Source organism: Hemitrygon akajei, chromosome 5, assembly GCF_048418815.1.
Source record: "Hemitrygon akajei chromosome 5, sHemAka1.3, whole genome shotgun sequence".
NCBI classification, from domain to species: domain Eukaryota; kingdom Metazoa; phylum Chordata; class Chondrichthyes; order Myliobatiformes; family Dasyatidae; genus Hemitrygon; species Hemitrygon akajei.
In genome coordinates this window covers 189087313-189107825 of record NC_133128.1, presented here as the reverse complement: position 1 = coordinate 189107825, position 20513 = coordinate 189087313, and the positions used below count along the sequence as shown (strand labels likewise).

General features: G+C 40.7%; 1 protein-coding gene and 1 long non-coding RNA gene across 3 annotated transcripts in view; one reads left to right on the top strand and one right to left on the bottom strand.

Moving 5' to 3' along the window:
* Window positions 1-20513, bottom strand: part of tgfbr2l (transforming growth factor beta receptor-like) — a 107994-nt gene that overhangs the window by 8342 nt on the left and 79139 nt on the right. For both annotated transcript variants that reach the window (XM_073047543.1, XM_073047542.1), the window contains exons 5-6: window positions 17688-17829; window positions 4391-4518 (exon numbers count right to left, since the gene is read on the bottom strand). In XM_073047543.1, coding sequence (XP_072903644.1) covers window positions 4391-4518; window positions 17688-17829 — 270 coding nt within the window. The remainder of the gene's footprint in view (window positions 1-4390; window positions 4519-17687; window positions 17830-20513) is intronic.
* LOC140728583 (uncharacterized) overlaps window positions 1-20513 on the top strand; it is a 43819-nt gene that overhangs the window by 4101 nt on the left and 19205 nt on the right. The window contains exon 2 of the long non-coding RNA XR_012099112.1: window positions 3499-3630. This is a non-coding gene — a long non-coding RNA (uncharacterized lncRNA). The remainder of the gene's footprint in view (window positions 1-3498; window positions 3631-20513) is intronic.

The window sequence follows — 20513 nt, the reverse complement described above, 5'->3', positions numbered from 1 at the left end:
TTCATTTTGGCAGTTCTGTGAGAGCTGCTTGTTTTCAACTTATGTTTGGGTTATTGTTGAAGTTGAGAGATGAGGAGAAATTTGTGCCATCCATTTAGGATGGTGGGATTAAGGGGAGGTTTCTCTGGTGAGGGACTCTGAGGTTGGGCTTGGGGCTTCTGTTCGAAAGGAGATGAAGAGGAAAGACGCCAGAGAGAAGAGGTTGTAGGATTCGACCCAGAGCAGGACCATGATTTGATGAAGCCCAGGGTGAGATTGATTGAGGACTGGTCACTTCAGGAAACCGTGAGCTTCAACTTGTGCACATGAGACTGTCTCATTAAAATTGACCCTTTTCTTTACTAACCTTTAATCAAATTAAATCTTTTAATCATATGCGGTGTACCATCTGTTATTTCGTGGCACTAATTTGTAACAGGGTAGCAAATTACACAGCATTCACACAAACCAGGGTTTGGGGTGGGATCTCACAAGTTTGACAGGGCCGGAGATGGTCTTCCCTAGACTTATGCAGCCGAGGGAACCAGGGTGTTTCATCTATTATTCACCCATAATTATAGCTGATGGGTTTATAATTATTGTATTATTATTAATGACTAAATTACAGTATTGTTCAAAAGTCGTAGGAATGTATTTTATATATATAATGTACTGCACTGCACTGCTGCCGTAATAAAACCAAATTTCATGACATATTTGAGTGATGATAAACCTGATTCTGAAATGGGTCTCTATTGTGGATCAAGAGTGGGAAGAGGGCAGGGAGAGGGAAATCATAGGACCATAACATATAAGAGCAGAATTAGGCCTTTTGGCCTATCAAGTCTGCTCTGCCATTTCATCATGTTGGTTGGAAAAGGGGGGAGTGTGAAGCACCAGAAAGACATTCTGTAATGGTCAATAAACCAGTTGCTTGGAATCAAATGACCTTGCCTGGTGTCTCAGTGTTGGGTGTGCCTGCACCCATACCACATCCTACCCCTCCATTCTTTCTCTGCCACCTGTCCCACATCCCTCCCGTGGTGCTTCACCCTTGTCATTCCCAACATCCTTTGCTCCCACCAGATAAACAAACTCGCTCTCCGTTCCATGTTGACAAATACAGTCATCTACAGAAATCTTAGGCACCTTAGCTATATATATGCACCTAAGATTTTTGCACAGTACTGTATATGAAAAATGTTTTCGTTCTATGTTTGAAGTAATTACTACAATAATTACTGTGTAATGGCCAAAAGTGATCTCTTGAAGTAAATCCATAAACCAGCTGATTTTGATTTTAAATTGATGAAATACTCCTCATCTTAATGGTGAAATTAAAGCTTCTACTAAAAGTTCTACTGTTGACCACAGGAGCCAGATTTATTAATATAAATGTAAAGATTTCAAAGTTCTTCTCCCAGGTTATTTCCATTGGAAGGTTAAGCATGACAAGGATTAGAAGAGCGACATTGTGTGATACAAAGGAGGAAGAATAGGCTATTTAAAGGCAGTAAAGCTTGTTCTGCCAGTCAGTGACATTCTGGCTGATCCATGGAATCATGTCCAACCCATTTGAAAAGTGTGTGTGTGTGTGTGTGTGTGTGTGTGTGTGTGTGTGTGTGTGTGTGTGTGTGTGTGTGTGTGTGTGTGTGTGTGTGTGTGTGTGTGTGTGTGTGTGTGTGTGTGTGTTTGTTTGTTTGTTACTGGCAAGGCCAACATGAGAGCTGTGCATTCAACACAGACCTTGTTAGGGACATTTCATCTCATAACTGAATTAAAGTTATTTTCCTTTTCTAACTGCATTGAGTATCCGAGGGGTGATTGATAAGTTTGTGGCCTACAGTAGAAGGAGTCAATTTTAGAAAATCTAGCACATTTATTTTTCAACACAGTCCCCGCCTACATTTACACACTTAGTCCAGCAGTTATGGAGCATACGGATCTTGGACCTCCAGAAAGTGTCTACAGATGGGTGATTGATAAGTTTGTGGCCTATGGTAGAAAGATATGAGTTATAGAGCTCTCATTACATGCACATGCAGGTCAACTCTGAGTGATTCTGCAGAAAGTTTGAAGTTAATAACTCATCTCCTTCTACCTTAGGCCGTGACCTTATCAATCACCCCTGATGAGTTATTAACTGATGAATTAGTAGACTGTCTTGTGGAATGCCTATTGTTTCACTGTGGTAATGGGTAATCCAAGATTTAGACCCACCAGCATTGAGAGTTTCGAAGTTGGATAATGCACATTATGAAGAGGAACTTGTAGATGCTTTCAGTCTCATATTGGTTCGCCTTTTGTCTCTAGCCATTAACCTTGGTCTGTGGGAACCTTTGGAATGAGCCCCTGGAGATTTAACGAGAGCAAGATGAAATGGGCCCTCTACAATTACAGAAGGGTGGGGCTAGTTGGTTATGGTGCAATATATACACAGTTATGGCATGAATATTTCCGGCCTCTTCGCAGCACACCATGAATGTTGCCCGTGTATTGCTGCATTGCAACTTGCCCAGTTTCATTTTATGAATTGTTGTGAATAAATAAACGGAGCTATTTACAGGAAAACAAATAGTTTACTGCATCATCAGCAAACGAACCTGCACCTGATTTTATCATGCAGATAATGCAGGGTATAGATAAGGTAAATGCAAGCAGACATTTTCCATTGAGGTTGGGTGGGACTACAACTGGAGGTCATGGGTTAAGGGTGAAAGGTGAAAAGTTTAAGGGGAAATTTCTTCTCTCAGTGGGAGGTGAGATTGTGGAGTGGGCTGTCAGTAAGTGCATATGAGCATACGAGCTTGATTTCAACATTTAAGATAAGTTTGGATAGGTATGTGGATGGCAGAGGTACGGACGGCTATGGTCCTGGTGCAAGTCAATGGAACTAAACAGCTTAAATGGTTCAGCATGGACTAGATGGGTCAAAGACTGTTTCTGTGCTGTACATTTCTAAGATTCTAATGTAACTAAAAATGGCCAAGTGTAGATGTTTCCACAGCAGTAGTGGCAGCAATGGCCTGCAGTTATGTTGGGTGATATCCGCCAACCACCATCTGCTCGGTCAGTGGAGGTTCCCTTTGATTAGTGCCAGTGCTCTTATGCCTCGCTCGGACAAATGCAGCCTTGATGTGAAGGGTTATTTCACCACAGGTATTCGGTGTTATGCTTCGTAACTTCAAAACATTAAATTAATTCAAAGGAAGACACGGGAGTCCGAAATGTAGGTTTAACTTTGAGGTCCAAATTTAGTTAACTACAATGAGGTCTCTAGCCCTAAACCAGGGGTTCCCAGCCTGGGGTCTGAGGTTGGCAGTCCCCTTGCTTAATGGTAGGGACCCATGGCATTAAAAAGGTTGGGAACCCCTGCCCTAAATCTTTGGTTAACAAATACCAGTCTCAGAATTAAGATTTTTTTTCAGAATTTCAATAAGCATTTACTTCAGTAATGATACTAACTCTAACATGTTTCATCCACAAAGATCTGGCTTTTAAAGTCTCCTTTTTTTGCAGGATAAAGTTCCAAATACCATGAGGTTAAGTCGGAATTCAGATGCTGGAGGAAAAATATACAGCTGCTGAAAATCCAGAACAAGGAAAAAAGGCTGGTCACACCAGACATGTTAACCAATATCTATTGGGAAGGCAAGGAAGCAATTATTATGATAAGGCACATAAACTATTCTCTTCAGTTTATTCCTTTTTAAGTAGATATATACACTTGACAGTAAAACAAATCTCTAGAAACCAGTGAAATAAAATTAACACAACGAAACCCTGCTCGCATATAACACTACCATTATGGACTCAAGATCTGGGATTTTGCCTGTTTTCAATGAGGTCACGTTTTCAACGATTTTCAACATGCAGCTAGATTTAATATTAAAATTTGGGATGAATTTTTGAGATGCCAAAAAAAATTCTCACTAGGCAAATAAAATAAAAGTTCAATTTGTCATCAAATAGGGACATTCCTACTTGAAGTAATTGTAGCAAATTGACAGATTTCCAGAGAAAAGTATTTCAAGAGATAAATTTGAAAAGGATACCATTTTCCTAAATAAGCATTAAAATTAGGTTTGCTTTATGTTAGTAAGTATACTGATTTTACAACATACATTTAATATCACCCTTTTCATAAAATACAGAAAAATGGTTCTTTTAAACACAAGGCACAGAATGATATTCCCAATAATTCTGTGGATGTCAAATCATATTTTTAAAAAGAGAAGTCTGTATCAGCATTCATATTTATTTCACTCTTAGTCTTCTTAGTAGCGTGGTCCTTCACTGATTCTATTATAGTTGTTGGATTTATTGAGTGTGCCCACAACTAAAGGGTTGTAAATGGTGACCTATACAATGTGTACTTTGATAATAAATTTACTTTGAACTTTGAACCTACTTTATGCACCAGCCAGCTGCTGGGGATTTCAGGACGGCCTCTGTCCCGCAGTACAATGTCTCTCATACTTTCAACACATGGATGTTCACGAACCTTCGAGCTAAACGGCGATTCGTAGCTTTTCACCTCTGTAAGAAATGTTATAGCAACACACAGAAATAATGAATATTACTGATTTTTACCTAAAATATAGTAATATTATTTTGAAAAGCACTATGATAAATCCCTTTAAATATTTCAGTTTAATTGTTGAAATCAGTATTAGGGTTAACTGCAATCAAATGCAATAAATATTATGTCCTCACGATTTGAGGGCAGAGTGGACAGTGAGGAAGGCTATCAAACCTTGCAGCATAATCTGGACCAGCTGGAAAAGTAAGTTGAAAAATGACAGATGGAATTTAATGCAGACAAGTGTGAGGTGATGCATTTTGGCAGGACAAACCAGGATGGGACTTTTACAAAATAAAATATGTGCATATGAAAAATAAACACAAAGGACAGGAGTAGGACAAGTTCATTCATATTGAAAACATAGATAAAAAAGAGAAAAAAACACCTTTTCGCATTCCAAAACTGGTTGATATATGCTGGAGGACACAAAATTTGGCAGAGGTAAGCAAACAGTGATCAGAAGTGCTGTATCTCCAACTTAAAGATTCCAAGTCAAGTTCTTCTGCTGTTTGAGCTCGTCATACTGATCATAATTATGAATTGTGCACTCGGAGTGAGACCCTTCCTGGCTCTGTACCACATAACCAGTGCCTAGGGACCTCAAAACCAGACTCCCAACCTCAATGCAATGAATCTAAAATTGCTGATCATAGTTCATATTTCTGTTTAATAAAAGGCACTGCATTTGCCAAAGTGATACAGGTACGTCACATGGATGTGATTGGCAGTGCGGACTCAATGGGCCAGAAGGGGTACTGTGGGGTATCGCTAACTAAAAAGAGACAATAAAATTAAAAAATGTTCTGATGAAAGGTCTCGGCTTGAAATGTCAGCTGTTTGTTCATTTTCCATAGATGCTGCCTGACCTGCTGAGTTCCTCCAGTTTTTGGATGTGGTGCTTTGGATTATCAGCATTGCAGAATGTCGTGTGTTTAGAAACAGAGAAACATAGAAAACCTACAGTACAATATAGGCCCTTCGGCCCACAAAGCTACGTCGAACATGTCCTTACCTTAGAACTACCAAGGCTTACACATAGCCCTCTATTTTTCTAAGCTCCATGTAGCCATCCAGGAGTCTCTCAAAAGACCATACCGTATCCACCTCCACCACCGCCGCCAGCAGTCCATTCCACGCACTCACCACCCTCTGTGTAAAAAAACTTAACTCCTGACATCTCCTCTGTACCTACTTCCAAGCACCTTAAAACTATGCCCTCTCGTGCTAGCCATTTCAGCCCCGAGAAAAAAAAGCCTCTGACTATCCACACGATCAATGCCTCTCATTATCTTGTACACCTCTATCAGGTACCTCTCATCCTTCGTTTTCACTTCCATAAAAACTGCCTGACCTGCAGAGTTCCTCCAGTATTTTGGATGTGTTACTTTGGATTGCCAGCATCTGCAGAATCTCTTGTACTTATAAAGATGGTTGCTCTGACTAAAAACCTCTCTTGCAGGACTTGTTCGCATGCTGGAGCACTAGAGGAAATGGTCGTATGAGCCAATATGCTTTCCTTGATCAGAGGTTTTCACAGGAACTTGATGTAGGAAATTATATTTAGGCTATTAAGGTTCTTCTGTGTAATTTGGTACTTCTAGCTGATGTCATTCTGAAAAGAGGTAGTCTTCTCATGCCTCTATATGGGTTGATGATTGGTACGTGAATTTCTCCTTTGGGGGTTTTTAAAGAAAAATACAGAAATAGACTAACCTTAACAACATAATACCATAACTTAACAACATAGCAACCACAATAATACCTGGCAGGCATATCCCAATTAAGTATACACCTTAGAGTACGTTTAGAAGAAAATCCTACAGGAAGTAGTGGATATGGCCCAGTCCATCACAGGTAACATTGTCCCAACCATTGAACACATCTACACGGAACATTGTCACAGGAAAGCAGCTTCCTCACCGGGTCTCCCATCACCCAGGTCATGCTCGCTTCTCACTGCTGCCACAAGGAAGAAGATACAGGAGCCTTGGGACTCACACCGCCAGGTTCAGGAATAGTTATTACCCCTCAACCATCAGGCACTTGAACCAATGGGGTTAACTTCACTCAACTTCACCCACCCCATCACTGAAATGTTCCCACAAACTACTGACTCACTTTCAAGGACTAATTCATTTCTAGTAATTGTTTCATTTTCCTTTTGTAGTTACAGTGTGTTGGCCTTTGCACATTGATTGTTTGTCCATCCTGCAGAGTGCAGTCTCTCATTAATTCTGTTATGGTTCTTGCATTTATTGAGAATGTCCACAAGAACACGAATCTCAAGGTTATATATCGTGCAATATATGAACCTTGATAATGAATTTACTTTGAATTTGAAATTTGAGATATTCACTTGGGTAAAATAAAAATCCATTAACTGACTCAGTTGGTCCTAATGTTGCTTGTCTTAATTCAAACCCCCTTGTTACCATAGCAACACACATAAACTGTTGGAGGAACTCGGCAGGTCAGGCAGCTTCTATGGAAATGAAGCACAAGAGGTTCTGCAGATGCTAGAAATTCAAAGCACCACACACAAGATGCTGGAGGAACTCAGCAGGTCAGGCAGCATCTATGGAAAAGAGTAAACAGTCGATATTTCAGGATAGAAGTGGGGAGATGCATGAATAAAAAGGTGAAGGGAGGGGACGGAGGCTAGCTGGAGGGTGATAGGTGAAGTCAGGTGGGTGGGAAAGGATTATACCCCAGGGTTCTGAAAGGGGTGTCTGAAGAAATTGTGGTGGCATTAGTAACGATCTTTCAAGAATCACTAGATTCTGGAATGATTCCGGAAGACTGGAAAATTGCAAATGTCACTCAATTCTTCAAGAAGGGAGGGAGACAGAAGAAAGGAAACTATTGGCCAGGTAGCCTGACTTCAGTGGTTGGGAAGTTGTTGGAGTCGATTATTAAGCATGAGGTCTCAAGTTTGTTCACTGGAAGGAGAAATATAATCAGGTTGGGGGCGACCCAGATGGAATATAATGTGTCGCTCTTCCACTCTGAGGGTGGCTTCACCCTGGCACAAGAGGAGGCCATTGATCGACATGTGGGAAAGGGAATGGGAATCGGAATCCCTTTCTCCTATTGTCCACTCTCCTTTCCTATCAGGTTCTTCTATCTTCAGCCCTTGACCTTTCCCACCTACCTGGCTTCACCTATCACATCCCAGCTGTCCTCTTTCCTCTCCCCTCACCTTTTAATTCAAACACCTCCCCCCACTTCTCTCTCAGTCCTGATGAAGAGTCTTGGCCCAAAACGTGGACTGTTTACTTTTTTCCATAGTTGCTGTCTGGCCTGCTGAGTTCCTCCAGTGCTGTGTGTGTGTGTTGCTCTGGATTTCCAGCATCTTCAGACTGGCTCGTGTTTGTGATTCCCCTTTATATTATTCAGAAAAGTTTAACTCAGGATAACTGCCTGGAATTGTTCAAACACAGATCACAGGCTTCATGCCAATTGGATTCACATGTACTGTACGTGATATGTCTCTTAACATTTGATGCTTTCACTTTTGCTCCAATGTTCACATTGAAGATGAAAGACCATCCAAGGGAGAACAGCTGTTTCAAAGTGCCACTGTGACTCTATAACACAATGAATCTGTTCTAAAGTCTGTGGACGCATTTAGTATTTAAAATAAAAGGCAGTTCTCATAAAGCAGGTGACACGAATTATCTGTAGGGATTACTTCCATCTTGGCACATTTTGAGTCAAAACTGCACTGCATTAACTAATTACAAGTTCATCTATCTTCTGATCTACTCAAGAATGTCCCATAATCACAACCTGGATTAATAAATTCTAAGGGGACGCTGAACTTAGAACAGGTAGAAGGTACAGGAGCCTCAGGAATCACACCGCCATGTTCAGAAACAGTTATTACCCCTCAACCATCAGGCTCCTGAGCTAAAGGAGGTAACTTCACTTGCCCCATCATTGAAATATCCCCACAACACTTTCAAAGAATTGTCATCTCATGTCCTTAATAGTTATTGTTTATTTATTATTATTATTTCTTTCTTTTTGTATTTGTAGTTTGTTGTCTTCTGCACTCTGGTTGAACACCGAAGTTGGGTGGTCTGTCATTGATTCTGATATGGTTATCAGTCTATAGATTTTTTGATTATGCCCACAAGAAAATAAATCTCAGGGTTGTATATGGTACCATTTTGATAATAAATTTACTTTGAACTTTGACTTGTTTTACTTTGGCTGAGGTTCTAAGTTGTGGCCCCGCCAACCAGATTTGAATGAGAAATTAGTAACAGAATTAAAATAAACGACAACGACGATTTATTTAAGTGTCCTGCCCAACATTCCTTCTGCTCACCACACCCCACTGAATTACCTCTACCAGAAGCAGAAGCAGTATGCCGGTAATTACTTGTTATTCGTGTTTGTTATTTTCAATTATAGCAACCAGCATACAACAAAGTAGATCAATAACTCTAAAGCCCATGGGAAGTCCAGAAAGTGTCAGCAAGTGTAACCCTTTCATTTTATGTTCTTTCCTCTGTAGGAGCCATGCATCTGTTTCCTACCCGCATTGTACTCTGTGTTGTGTGTTTATTATTGTAGTTAGTCATGTGGCATAGTGATGGGTTAGTTACGTAACCATGCTTTCTCCTAGGCAATTTAGAGCTGGGGACCACCAGCTCTCATATCTTTTGTTGACAATTTAGTTACATTTCAAATTGCTTAACTCTACTTAACTTCACTTAAGTACATTTCATATTGCTAGTTTTATTTGATATTGTGGTGTTTGCCGAGCTTGGCAATTAGCTTGCAGACGTTTCATCGCCCGTCACGGTGACATCCTCGGTGCGCTGTTGTTAGTGTTTCTGTCTTGATGTCTTTGTGTTAACATAGGCCACCACTTGCTTCCCTTTGTCCTGATAGGCTACCCCTTCAGCTGACCTTTGAATTCTATTGGTTTGCGTTCCATTTGCTCTTAGGGGTTCTATTTCAGAACTTTCAGAATTTTCAGAAGAGAACCATGCTTCTAAAAATTTTCACGGCTGTGCCAGAACTGTTCCAGTTAAAGTGGTATCCTTCTCGATCTTCATGTACCAAGCTCAGCGACAGTGGGTCATGTCACTGTACCGCCAGTTTGTGTTCCCGTAAACGAGTTGGGAGTTTACGTCCTGACTGGCCGGCATAGTTCTTGTTGCGGTCTCTGCAGGTGATCCTGTATACCACATTGCTTTGGTCAGTGGTCTTTACTGATAGCTTTGTTCTTGAGACAAGTTTCCTTAAAGTCGCCGTTAGATTGCGTGTGATTGCGATGCCATGAAAGAATATCCAATTAGGACAGAGGCAAGCAAACGGTGGCCTATATAGACACGAGCACTCACAGAGCGGAACAGCAACAACTCTGCACTTTGATGTCACTTTGGTGATGAAACATCTGCAAGCTAATTGCCAAGCTCGGTGAACACCGTAATGTCAAACGCCTCAACCCAAGCTACCAATATTCACCACAACACCTAGCTTTAGTCTCATGTTTTTTTATTGCTTCCAGACTGTATGTTTTTCTCATTGCTGATAAAGGATCAAATATATTTCTTTGGCTTTTTGAACATTATTACTGGATTGACCCGAGGGTGCAACACACAGGATAACTCTCTGTGCCTGGTCTGTAACAGTGGCATTGTTTGAGTTGCTGCTAACCTCACTGTAGCATCAGTTACATTTCAAAAATAGTTCACTGATTGTGATATGCTTTGTAACGGGTTGAGGCAAAATAGAAATACGTAGTATTTTCTTTTATTGTATACCTCACCATGTAAAGAAGAGTAAAAACCAATTCTGGGGATTCCATCTATGGCGTTGGTTAAACTAAAGGAAATTTACTCAATTTAATTGTGTAATCATTTTCCGTCACTGAAATGATCATATGAATGTTTCAGAGTATAATGTTTTCTTTTTTCTTTCTTTTATCTCAGTACTGGCTTCATATTACAGCTAAATGACTAGCTATCTGTAAGAATATTAGCTTAGATAGACATCTGGAAATGTAGAAGATCACAGACTCTTTCTGAAATGGAGCGAATACGGAACAGATTCTGCCTGCTGTCAATGAGGTTGTTGGGAAAGAAATCTACCTAGTGCAAATCATAAACATAACAGATTCTACAGATGCTGGAAATCCAGAGTAAAATTAGCTCTTACCCCTTCTCTCAAACTCATCTCCCTGTGCTGCCCCTCCTCCTTCCCCTCCTCCAAAGGTGCACTCTCAACATCAATCACACTCCTTCGTTTACTTTTCTACCTCCCAGCTGTTCACTTCATCACTCTTCCCCCCGCCCACCTACCTTCCCCTCAGTAGGCTCCACCTCTCATCTTGTTTGAACTCCTTGCTCTCCCCCTTCTTATTCCGGCTTCTTCCCCCTTCCAGTCCTGATGAAGTGTCTCAGCCTGAAACGTTGACTCTTTATACCTCTCCACAGATGCTGCCTGACTTGCTGAGCTCCGCCAGCATTTTGCGTGTCTGTCTAGTGCAGGCTCACATGAAGCCACGGGAGCAGGTGGTGGATGGCCGTATGAGCAGTTGGTGCAGATCACAAGTCCTGGTTATGCCACTACTGATACCAGGCAAACAATCTCTGCAGAGTATTGATAAGGGCTAGGGCCACCCGTATTGTAAAGACACTGCCCAGAAGAAGGCAATGGCAAACCATTTCTGTGGAGAACATTGCCAACACATTGATTGTGGAAATTAATCAATTTACAGATGAGAGATTTTGGATCATATCCTAAAACGTCATATTTTGCTCAGCCAAATCCAGCCAGCCATTTACCATCTATTATTTGTAGTATTCTTAAATACCCATTCTGTCTCTTACTCTCTTATTTATGCCACTGGCATCTAGGGCAGCAGTGAAGATCCTCCATCTCTAGTGGTGTTCAGGGCTTCCTCTTAGTTTTCACTACCATCAATTACGAGAGCCGATTTTGCCCGCTCTCTGCGATGGTCATTTCCATGGTACTGAGGCTATGAAGACTGCCCCAGTTGTTGTGCTCCGTGTTGACCACTAACATGATGAGTAGGCTTTGGGCCTACTCTGAGCAACTCTGGAGTTCGGATCTGAGGACTCAATTTTAGTTCAGAATGCTGTTGTTGTTCACTTCAAATGTTTGCATAATTTATATATTTTTTTCTTTCTCCTGCTTGTCAAGTGTTAGTCTTTTATTTTTATCTTTATTCTATTTTTAAATTGGATTCTTTGAGGTTTCTTGATTTGTGGATACCTGTGAGCAAGCAAATCTCAAGGTGTATAATTGTACATTCTTTGGTAATAAATTAATCTTGAATCTTTAAGTCCTGCGTGGAGATTCAGGAATACCGATATAGAAGGATTCTTCACTGTTGTTTCTGTAGCAATTTTGTTTTACCAGTCAGGGTTGTTGGCCCTGAGCTGAACCCCCTAACCTGGAGGAGTGGTGGACCACTCTTATTCTGACCTCTACCCTTTGACTTGTTTGGCATGGGTGACCCTACCAAGTGACAAAGCATAAAGCCATCTCCAGCCAGCATTGCTCTCTGGGTCATTGAGGCACGCAAGGCTCCAAACCCTTCGACAAGGTTGTGGACCTCTTAGACGACCCATTATGTAAGACCCATGATGGAATAGACAGTCATAACAATGTCTAGGCTCTCTTTTAATAACAGCCTCTTACCTAAGTACTCGAGGACTGCCAGCACTTGTGAACCATTTCTTATGAAGTGGCCTTGAGAGGTGACCCTTGTAATTGTTGTGGAGTCAGAATCATAGAAAGATGCAGCATAGAAACAAGCCCACCAACCTCTCACTTACACTAATCCAATGCTAACTCTCTTTATTCTCCCCACGCTCCCAACAGCACCTCAGGTTCTATCTCTCACCATACACGACAGTTAGGGTGCCCAACCTTTCTTATGCCATGGAGCCTTACTATTAATAGAAGGATATGTGGACAGCTGGTTGGGAATCCCTGCATGAGAGGAAACTGACGGTGGCCGAATAACCCACAAACCTGCACATGATTGCATTTTGCACAGACTAGAGCAGCTGGAAGAAGCCCATGTGATCACAAAGATGGCAGCTCCTGGGTCATTGCAGCTCTAATCTTAATAGTGTGAGGACCAAAGGGAGAAATACTTTTCTGAAACATTTAATCAAGTTGTTAAAATAATCTAATTTTTGAAGACCTGTGAATTTATATCCATACACTTGGAAAAGAGTAAAATACTTAGTTTGTTCTTCACCTTGGAAGGTCAGATTGGAAGGCAGAATACAGGGTTAATGGCAGGATTCTTAGCAGTGCGGAGGAACAGAGAGATCTTGGGGTCCACATCCATAGTGCCTCAAAGTTGTCATGCAGGTTAATTGAGTGATTAAGAAGGTGGGAATTGTGTTGGCCGTCATTAGTTGGGGAATTGAGTTCAAGGACCATGAGGTAATGTTGTAGCTCTGTAAAATTCTGGTTGGACCACATTTTGAACATTGTGATCAGTTCTGGTCGCCTCATTATAGGAAGGATGTGGAAGCTTCAGAGAGGGTGCAGAGGAGATTCACCAGGGTGCTGCCTGGATTAGAACGCATGTCTTATGAAGATAGGTTGACCAAGCTAGGGCTTTTCTCTTTGGAGCGAAGAGGATGAGAGACAACTTGACAAATGGGTACAAGCTGATAAGAGGCATAGATCGAGTGGGTAGCCAGAGACATTTTTCCCAGGGCAGAATTAGCTAACACCAGAGGCATAATCTTAAAGTGATTGCAGGAAAGTATGGGGGGGGGGGGGGGGGAGGCGTGGACGTCAGAGGTACTGTACATTTTTTTTACACAGAAAGCGGTGTATATGAGGAACGTAGAGAAAGATGGTGGTAGAAGCAGATACATTAAGATATTTTAGAAACTCTTGGATAGGTACATGGATAATGGAAAAATGGACGGCTATGTAGGAGGGAAGGATTGAATTAATTTTAGAGTAGTTAAAAGTTTGGCACAACATCGTGAGCTGACGGGCCTGAACTGTGCTGTACTGTTCTATGTTCTATGAAATATCCAATGATTGAGCCATTGACATTGTAATTAAATGTTTAAATAGAATTTTTCTTCACATGACTCCCCCACAACTGCTGGCCAGAGTGACACCAACCCCCTTCATTCACCCTCTACCCCTCTTCCAGTCCTAGCAACCACATCACTAAAAGCCTGTCCATGAGCAGGAGCCTGTGTTCAGAGGTTTCAGAAAAGACTTTTGCCACATACACATTCAGCATCTGGCTCACATGTTGTGACTTCACGTGTTTTGCCAACGCATGAGAGTGGATTCACCCTGCACGGGCACGGGAGGCAAAGCTTCATGATATTGCCTCCATTATTCAGTCACAGTGTTTCTTGTGTGAATAAACAGTCACGATATCTGGTATGGTCATTCGAATGTGCAGAAACACAAGAAGCTATAGTCAGTAATGAACTCAATCCAAACACCAGTACACATTCCTCCCCAAATTCTGAAGTAGCTATAGAAGGTGCTGCCTTAAGAAGATAGCACGTATCATCAAAGATTCCCACAACTGGACCGTGCCATCTTGCAGCTCTCATTGGGTGACAGGTACACAAACCTGAAGCCCCACACACCACTTTGCCCTACATTTTCTCTGTAACTATATCACTACTCTGCAATCTGTTATTATCTTACCAAGTACTACCTCAATGCGCTGTTGTAATTAATTAATCTATATGAGCGATATAGAAAACAAGTACAATAATAAACCATTTCACCACCAGGATCACGAACAGCTACTTCCCTTCAACCAACTGGTGTAACCCCAATCACTGCTCAGTAAAGCAACAATCTGCTCACTCTACACTACAATGGACTTTTTTTTTGTTCTAATTGAGTTCAAAGTTCAAAATATATTTTATTATCAGAGTACATATATGTCACCGCTGACAACCCTGAGTTTCATTTTCCTGTGGGCAAACTCAGCAAATCTATAGACCAGTAACTATGACAGGATCAATGAAAGATCAACCAGAGCACAGAAGACAACAAACTGTGTAAATGCAAATATAAATAAATCACAATAAATAATGAGAACATGAGATAACAAGGTAAGGAGTCCTTAAAATGAGGTCATTGGTTGTGGGAGCATCTCAATGAATGGGCAAGTGAGTGTAGTTATCCACTTTTGTTCAAGTACCTGATGGTTGTGGGGTAGTAACTGTTCTTGAACCTGGCAGTGTGAGTGCTGAGGCTCTTGTACCTTCTACCTGATGGCAGCAGTGAGAAAAGAGCCTGGCCTGGGAGGTGAGGATCTGTGATGATGGTTGCTGTTTTCTTATGACAGCAATAGTCATTTCTCTTGCAGAATTTTGTATAATTTATAATTTATGTTTTTCTTGTTGTGTATCTCTTGCAATGGTGCCTGTGATCCTGTTGCAAGTAATTTTATTCACTGACCTATGCATAGACGTACTTACACAGATGACAATAAGCTTGAATTTGACTTTATTTGTACCTGGGAGATACAGCTCTGTTATCGGGGTGTTCTAATACAACATTACCACTCGATGTCACTGATGAGCTAAAATGCAACCTCTTTAATGACAGCTTCAGCCTTAGTCATCTAATGCACCCCAGCTGGATTCAATAAATCAGAAAAGACAAAATTGCTTGTAATAAGAGTGGTATGTTAAAAATAAATACTCTATTTTTATAATACATTTAAAATAATAGTATTAAGTTTTCATTTTACATGCTTAGGAACTTTAATTCAATATAAAGATATTTTCAAACATTTGCCTGCCAAAGGACTGGATGTTTACATTATATGTGCTGTGTTTTTAATGGAACCTATTTATAAATATTTTAATGCATATATATTTTTGTTAGAGTTCAGCTTTCCTATGGTTGAAAAGCCCCTTAGCGAGGACCGATTTAGTCACCTTGTCGATGTTTTGCCCAGTTTTATTGTTGACATTAATTGCTGGGTCCAATGGTGGGATGGCTACACTTTTTCTGGATAGTTTGTTATATTTCCTGACCTGTCTCGCAGTGTTCCTTTGTGAAACTAGTTCACCTTGGGCAGCAGTGGACCTGTCAATGTACTCTCAATCATGAGGAGACAAGAGGGTTGACAATTCTAGGTGAAGAGACAAGTCTGTTCATGTTGATACGCAGAGTGGATCTAATATAATTGACATGCTCCCTAATCAACGCTTGGCTAGCTCATCATAGAATGTATTTGGCCGCTAGAGAGACCACTGCAGAGTGCAACCTCATGAACTTAGGGATGATGTCCTTGTCCCGGCATGTCAGAAGGTTAAGGAACAAAGAATCCTCATCTTCTCTTTACGCAATGATTCAAAACAACGAATATTGAGGTGAACTTCCTCCCCATAGAGGTAAGTTAAAAAAGATCTAGTGCTTTCCCAGCGTATATCACAAATAAACTCTTCTCAGGCTTCCATCTGGGTCCAAGTATCAATGTTAACCAGCATTTTGATGACAAGCTCTGCCATCTTCATCAGGGATGATGTCTGGGCATGTCTAGTCTGGTGGTGTTTATACCCCCATCGCCTATCACTTTCAATTGGTTAATCCTCATCCAATCAGGTTTCCTCTGCCCTACATTGTTTACAATTGAATACAATCTTTTAATTCTGTTCTATATTTGATAGTTAGCACTATGAAGTATACATAATGGATGGCAGCAATACAGCAAAGACCCAACTTTGAGCTGTAGTATTTGGGCTGGATAGTAAAAGCTTTTTCAAGTATGTAAAAAAAAACAGATGAGAGTGGATATAGGATTGCTAGAAAAAGAGGCAGGAGAAATAATAACAGGGGACAAGGAGATGGCAGATGAACTAAATGAGTATTTTGCAGAAATACTGCAGAAGACACTAGCAGTGTGCCAGATGTTGTTGCCAAGTTTGCAGTTAATGCAAAGATTGGTGGAGGGGCAGGTAGAGTTGAGGAAACAGGTAGGATGCAGAAGGACTTAGACAGATTAGGGGAATGGACAAGAAAGTGGCAAATGAAATACAATGTTGGAAAATGCATGGTCATGCACTTTGGTAGTAGAAATAAACAAGCAGACTATTTTCTAAATGGGAAGAAAATCCAAAAATCTGAGATGCAAAGGGACTTGGGAGTCCTTGTGCAAAACACCCTAAAGGTTAACTTGCAGGTTGAGTCGGTGGTGAGGAAGGCAAATGCTATGTTAGCATTCAGACAGACAGACAGACAGACATACTTTATTGATCCCAAGGGGAAATTGGGTTTCGTTACAGCTGCACCAACCAAGAATAATGAAGAAATATAGCAAAATAAAACCATAAATAATTAAATAATAATAAGTTAATCATGCCAAGTGGAAATAAGTCATTTCAAGAGGTCTAGAATACAAGAGCAAGGATGTGATGCTGAGGCTTTACAAGGGATACTTTGGGCTGAGATCCCTTTATTTGAATTAGATTTATTGATATCTTGAATAATCAAAAATTAATCAGTGCACATGCAAATTCAAGTATGATACAGAAGTGCAAACAAAGTGATGAATGGCATGAGAAGATACCATTATTGTTGTTTGATTCCCAAAAACTCTGAGAAATATCAGAAGAATGAGAGGTGGCCTTATTGAAACTTACTGAATGTTAAAAGGCCAAGATAGTGTGGATATGGGGGAGTCTAGGACTAAAGAGCACAGCCTCAACATAGAGGGGCATCTACTTATAACAAAGATGAGGGGGGATTTCTTTAGTCAGAGGGTAGTGAACCTATAGAATTCATTGCTACAGGTGGCTGTGAAGGCCAGGTCATTGGGTGCATTTAAGGAGGAGGTTGATTAGTCAGGGTATGAAACATTATGGGGAGAATGGGACTGAGAAGGAAGTGGATCAGCCATAATGAAATGACAGAGCAGACATGATGGGCTGAATGGCCTAACTCTGCCCTTATGTCTTATGCTCTTATTTAAAGTCCATTCATATATAATGAAAAAGGAATCCTCATAGCTGGTCATTGGGCCTACTTTGCATTTATATTTCTCCATTTATTTCTCATATAATAGCATTTTCTTTGTGTTTTTCATTCATGTATATTTGATGAACTGAATTGATCTTACCTCCAATGACCTCACACCGAGATGCCATCTCCCACAATACCAAGGCCATGGAGTACATATCCATCTGCTTAAATGACTCAAGATCTTCCAGGTTAACACGAGATTCCAAAACTTCAGGTGCCATGTACCTGGCTGTGCCAACCTGTTCAACAAGATAATACATTTTGTTTCCAAGCACTCTATGACCATTGAATGTAGTAACAATAAAATAACCACAAATAATGTTCCATTCTTTGTGGTTACTGATGGGCCGAATGGCCTAATTCTGATTCTCTGACTTATGGTCAGGGTGTCAAAGATTATGGGGAGAAGGCAGGAGAATGGGGTTGAGAGGGATAATAAATCAGCCCTGAGCAGACTCAATTGGTCTGATTGGCCTAATTTTGCTCCTGTGTCTTGTCATATACAATAAATCAGACATAAAATCATAGAGTTTCTGAAATGGTAGTTAATTCTGTAACAGGGAAAAATTACTTCTCTACCTCAACAATGTCCCTTATAGTTTTGTATACATCTGTCAGGTTTCCTCTCAGCCTTCTCGGTATCACAGAAAATAAACCCAGACTACCCATTCTGAAATGCTCCATCCCAGGCAAAATATGATCCTGTAATGCCTTCAGCAAGATTAGATAGAGTACAACAATTTTATAGCTTTAGTTAAAGAACTATTAAATCTCCTAATAAAATTAACTGGGAAAATGTTATGGGAGGAAGTAACTATGGTAGTTTATATAATGGAATGCAGTTCATCTTTCTAATTCTTGTCCCAGAACCATGAGAGTGTGACAGTATTTTTTCCTGTACTGAAAAGCTGTTTTATTGAGGAACTCTCTACTTAGATAATTACCCACGCACGAATAAATATCAGCTAGGAAATGCTCTGAACCGTCATATTTATTTTTCAATTCCATTTAAAAATTATTAATGACTGTTTCTACAAACAAGATAAAATGACAATGAATCAAGCATCTTGTTATGTTCTCAATGTCCAGCTATTATTATGCTGTTATTCTTCAGAGGAAGCATTTAATTTGAGGTGGCATGGATGCATTTAGGGGGTTGAAGAACTGAACAGCAAGGCATGTTAATCGTTGATATGTTTCCTGCTGACATTGGATCATTTTTATAAAGGAGGAGATTACCAAGTAATTTCTGGGCATTTACTTTGGCATTGGCATTTACTTTCTCAGGATCAGAATAAAGCTTCATGTAAAACAAGTGTAGATATAGAGCAGGGGTGTCAAACTCATTTTAGGTCACGGGCCGGATTGAGCAAAATGCAGCTTCATGCGGGCCGGATCAGTCGGACGCGTGCGAACGCAGCTTTCGTTGCCTCCGTTTTTTCAGCCTGCTCTCATGTGTCTCAGTCTCTGCTATAACTACAAAGTGTTTCACTTTACAAATTCTGTTTCTTATGAAGAAGACTGTCGAGCAAGACTGCCGAATAAACACTAAAAACCCTGAAAACCTGGTACCTGAATAAACTCAGCATTAGCCATATCATACGCCATAGGCACTTCGATTACTGGGGCCAGCTTTAATAGTAATTAGATATTATCTCGTTGGCCAAAGATAATTCCACCGCGGGCTGTATTTGGCCTACGGGCCTTGAGTTTGACATATATGATATAGAGAAATGGTCTGTGTTTGAAGTTTATTTATTTGTTAATTGATTAATTGATTGATTGAGATACAGCATGGAATAGGCCCTTCCAGCACTTTGAACCACACTGCCCAGCAACCCACGATTTAACCCGAGCCTAATCATGGCACAATTTACTGTGAACAATTAACCTACCAATCAATATGACTTTGGATTGTGAGAGGAAACAAGAGCATGTGCAGGAAACCTGTATGGTCACAGGGAGATGGTGCAAACTCCTTACAGGAAGTGGCGGGAATTGAACCTTGTGATGCACCATCAATAACTCACGCCGAGACTTAGGAAGTGAGATATCGGCTTTTATTGACTGAAGAACAACACTACATCCTGGGGAAAATGAGGGAGAGCAGCAGGCCACAGTCGCCTTTATACAGGGGTCTGTGGGAGGAGCCACAGGGGTAGTCAGCAGGGTCTTGGGAGGAGCCACAGGAGCAGTCAGACAGGTATATCTAGTTCACCACACCTTGTCTCTGGTATTGTGAAGCGTTGTGCTAACCACTATGCTACTGTGCCACCCCTGGTAAGTCTACCTTAACTACATTTGTAAGAAGGTAACAAGGTGGGTTGTTAGGAGCAATGCATTTCATATAAAGCTTTTGACAAGGTCATAAGTTTCCAGATGATAGTAAAATTTGTGATGTAGTGGAAAGCAAAGGAGGTTACCTAAGATTAAAATGGGATCTTGAATGACTGGGCCAGTGAGCTGAGGAATGGCAGATTGAGTTTAATTCAGATAAATGTGAGGAGTTGCCTTTTCGTAAGACAAACCAGGGCAGGACCTACATAATAAATGGTTGTGTCCTGAAGAGTGTATAAGAAAATAATTCTAAGGATTCGGGTACTTTGTTCTTTGAAAATGGAGACAAACGTAGACAGGGTAGTGAAGAATATGCTGACATGCTTGCTTTTATCAGTGCAGGAGTAGGGATATCACACTACAGATGTACAAGGTATTGGTAAGGCTACTCTGCACAATTGCAGTCACACTGCAATAGGAAGGGTATTATTAAACCAAAGAGGGTGTGAAGTAAAATGTACAAGGACATTACTGAAACTGGAGGCCTTGGGCTAGAAGGAACAGTTGGATAGTCTAGGACTTTTTACCCTGGAACGTAGGATGCCGAGGATAACCTTGTGGAGATTTATAAAATCACAAGGAGCAT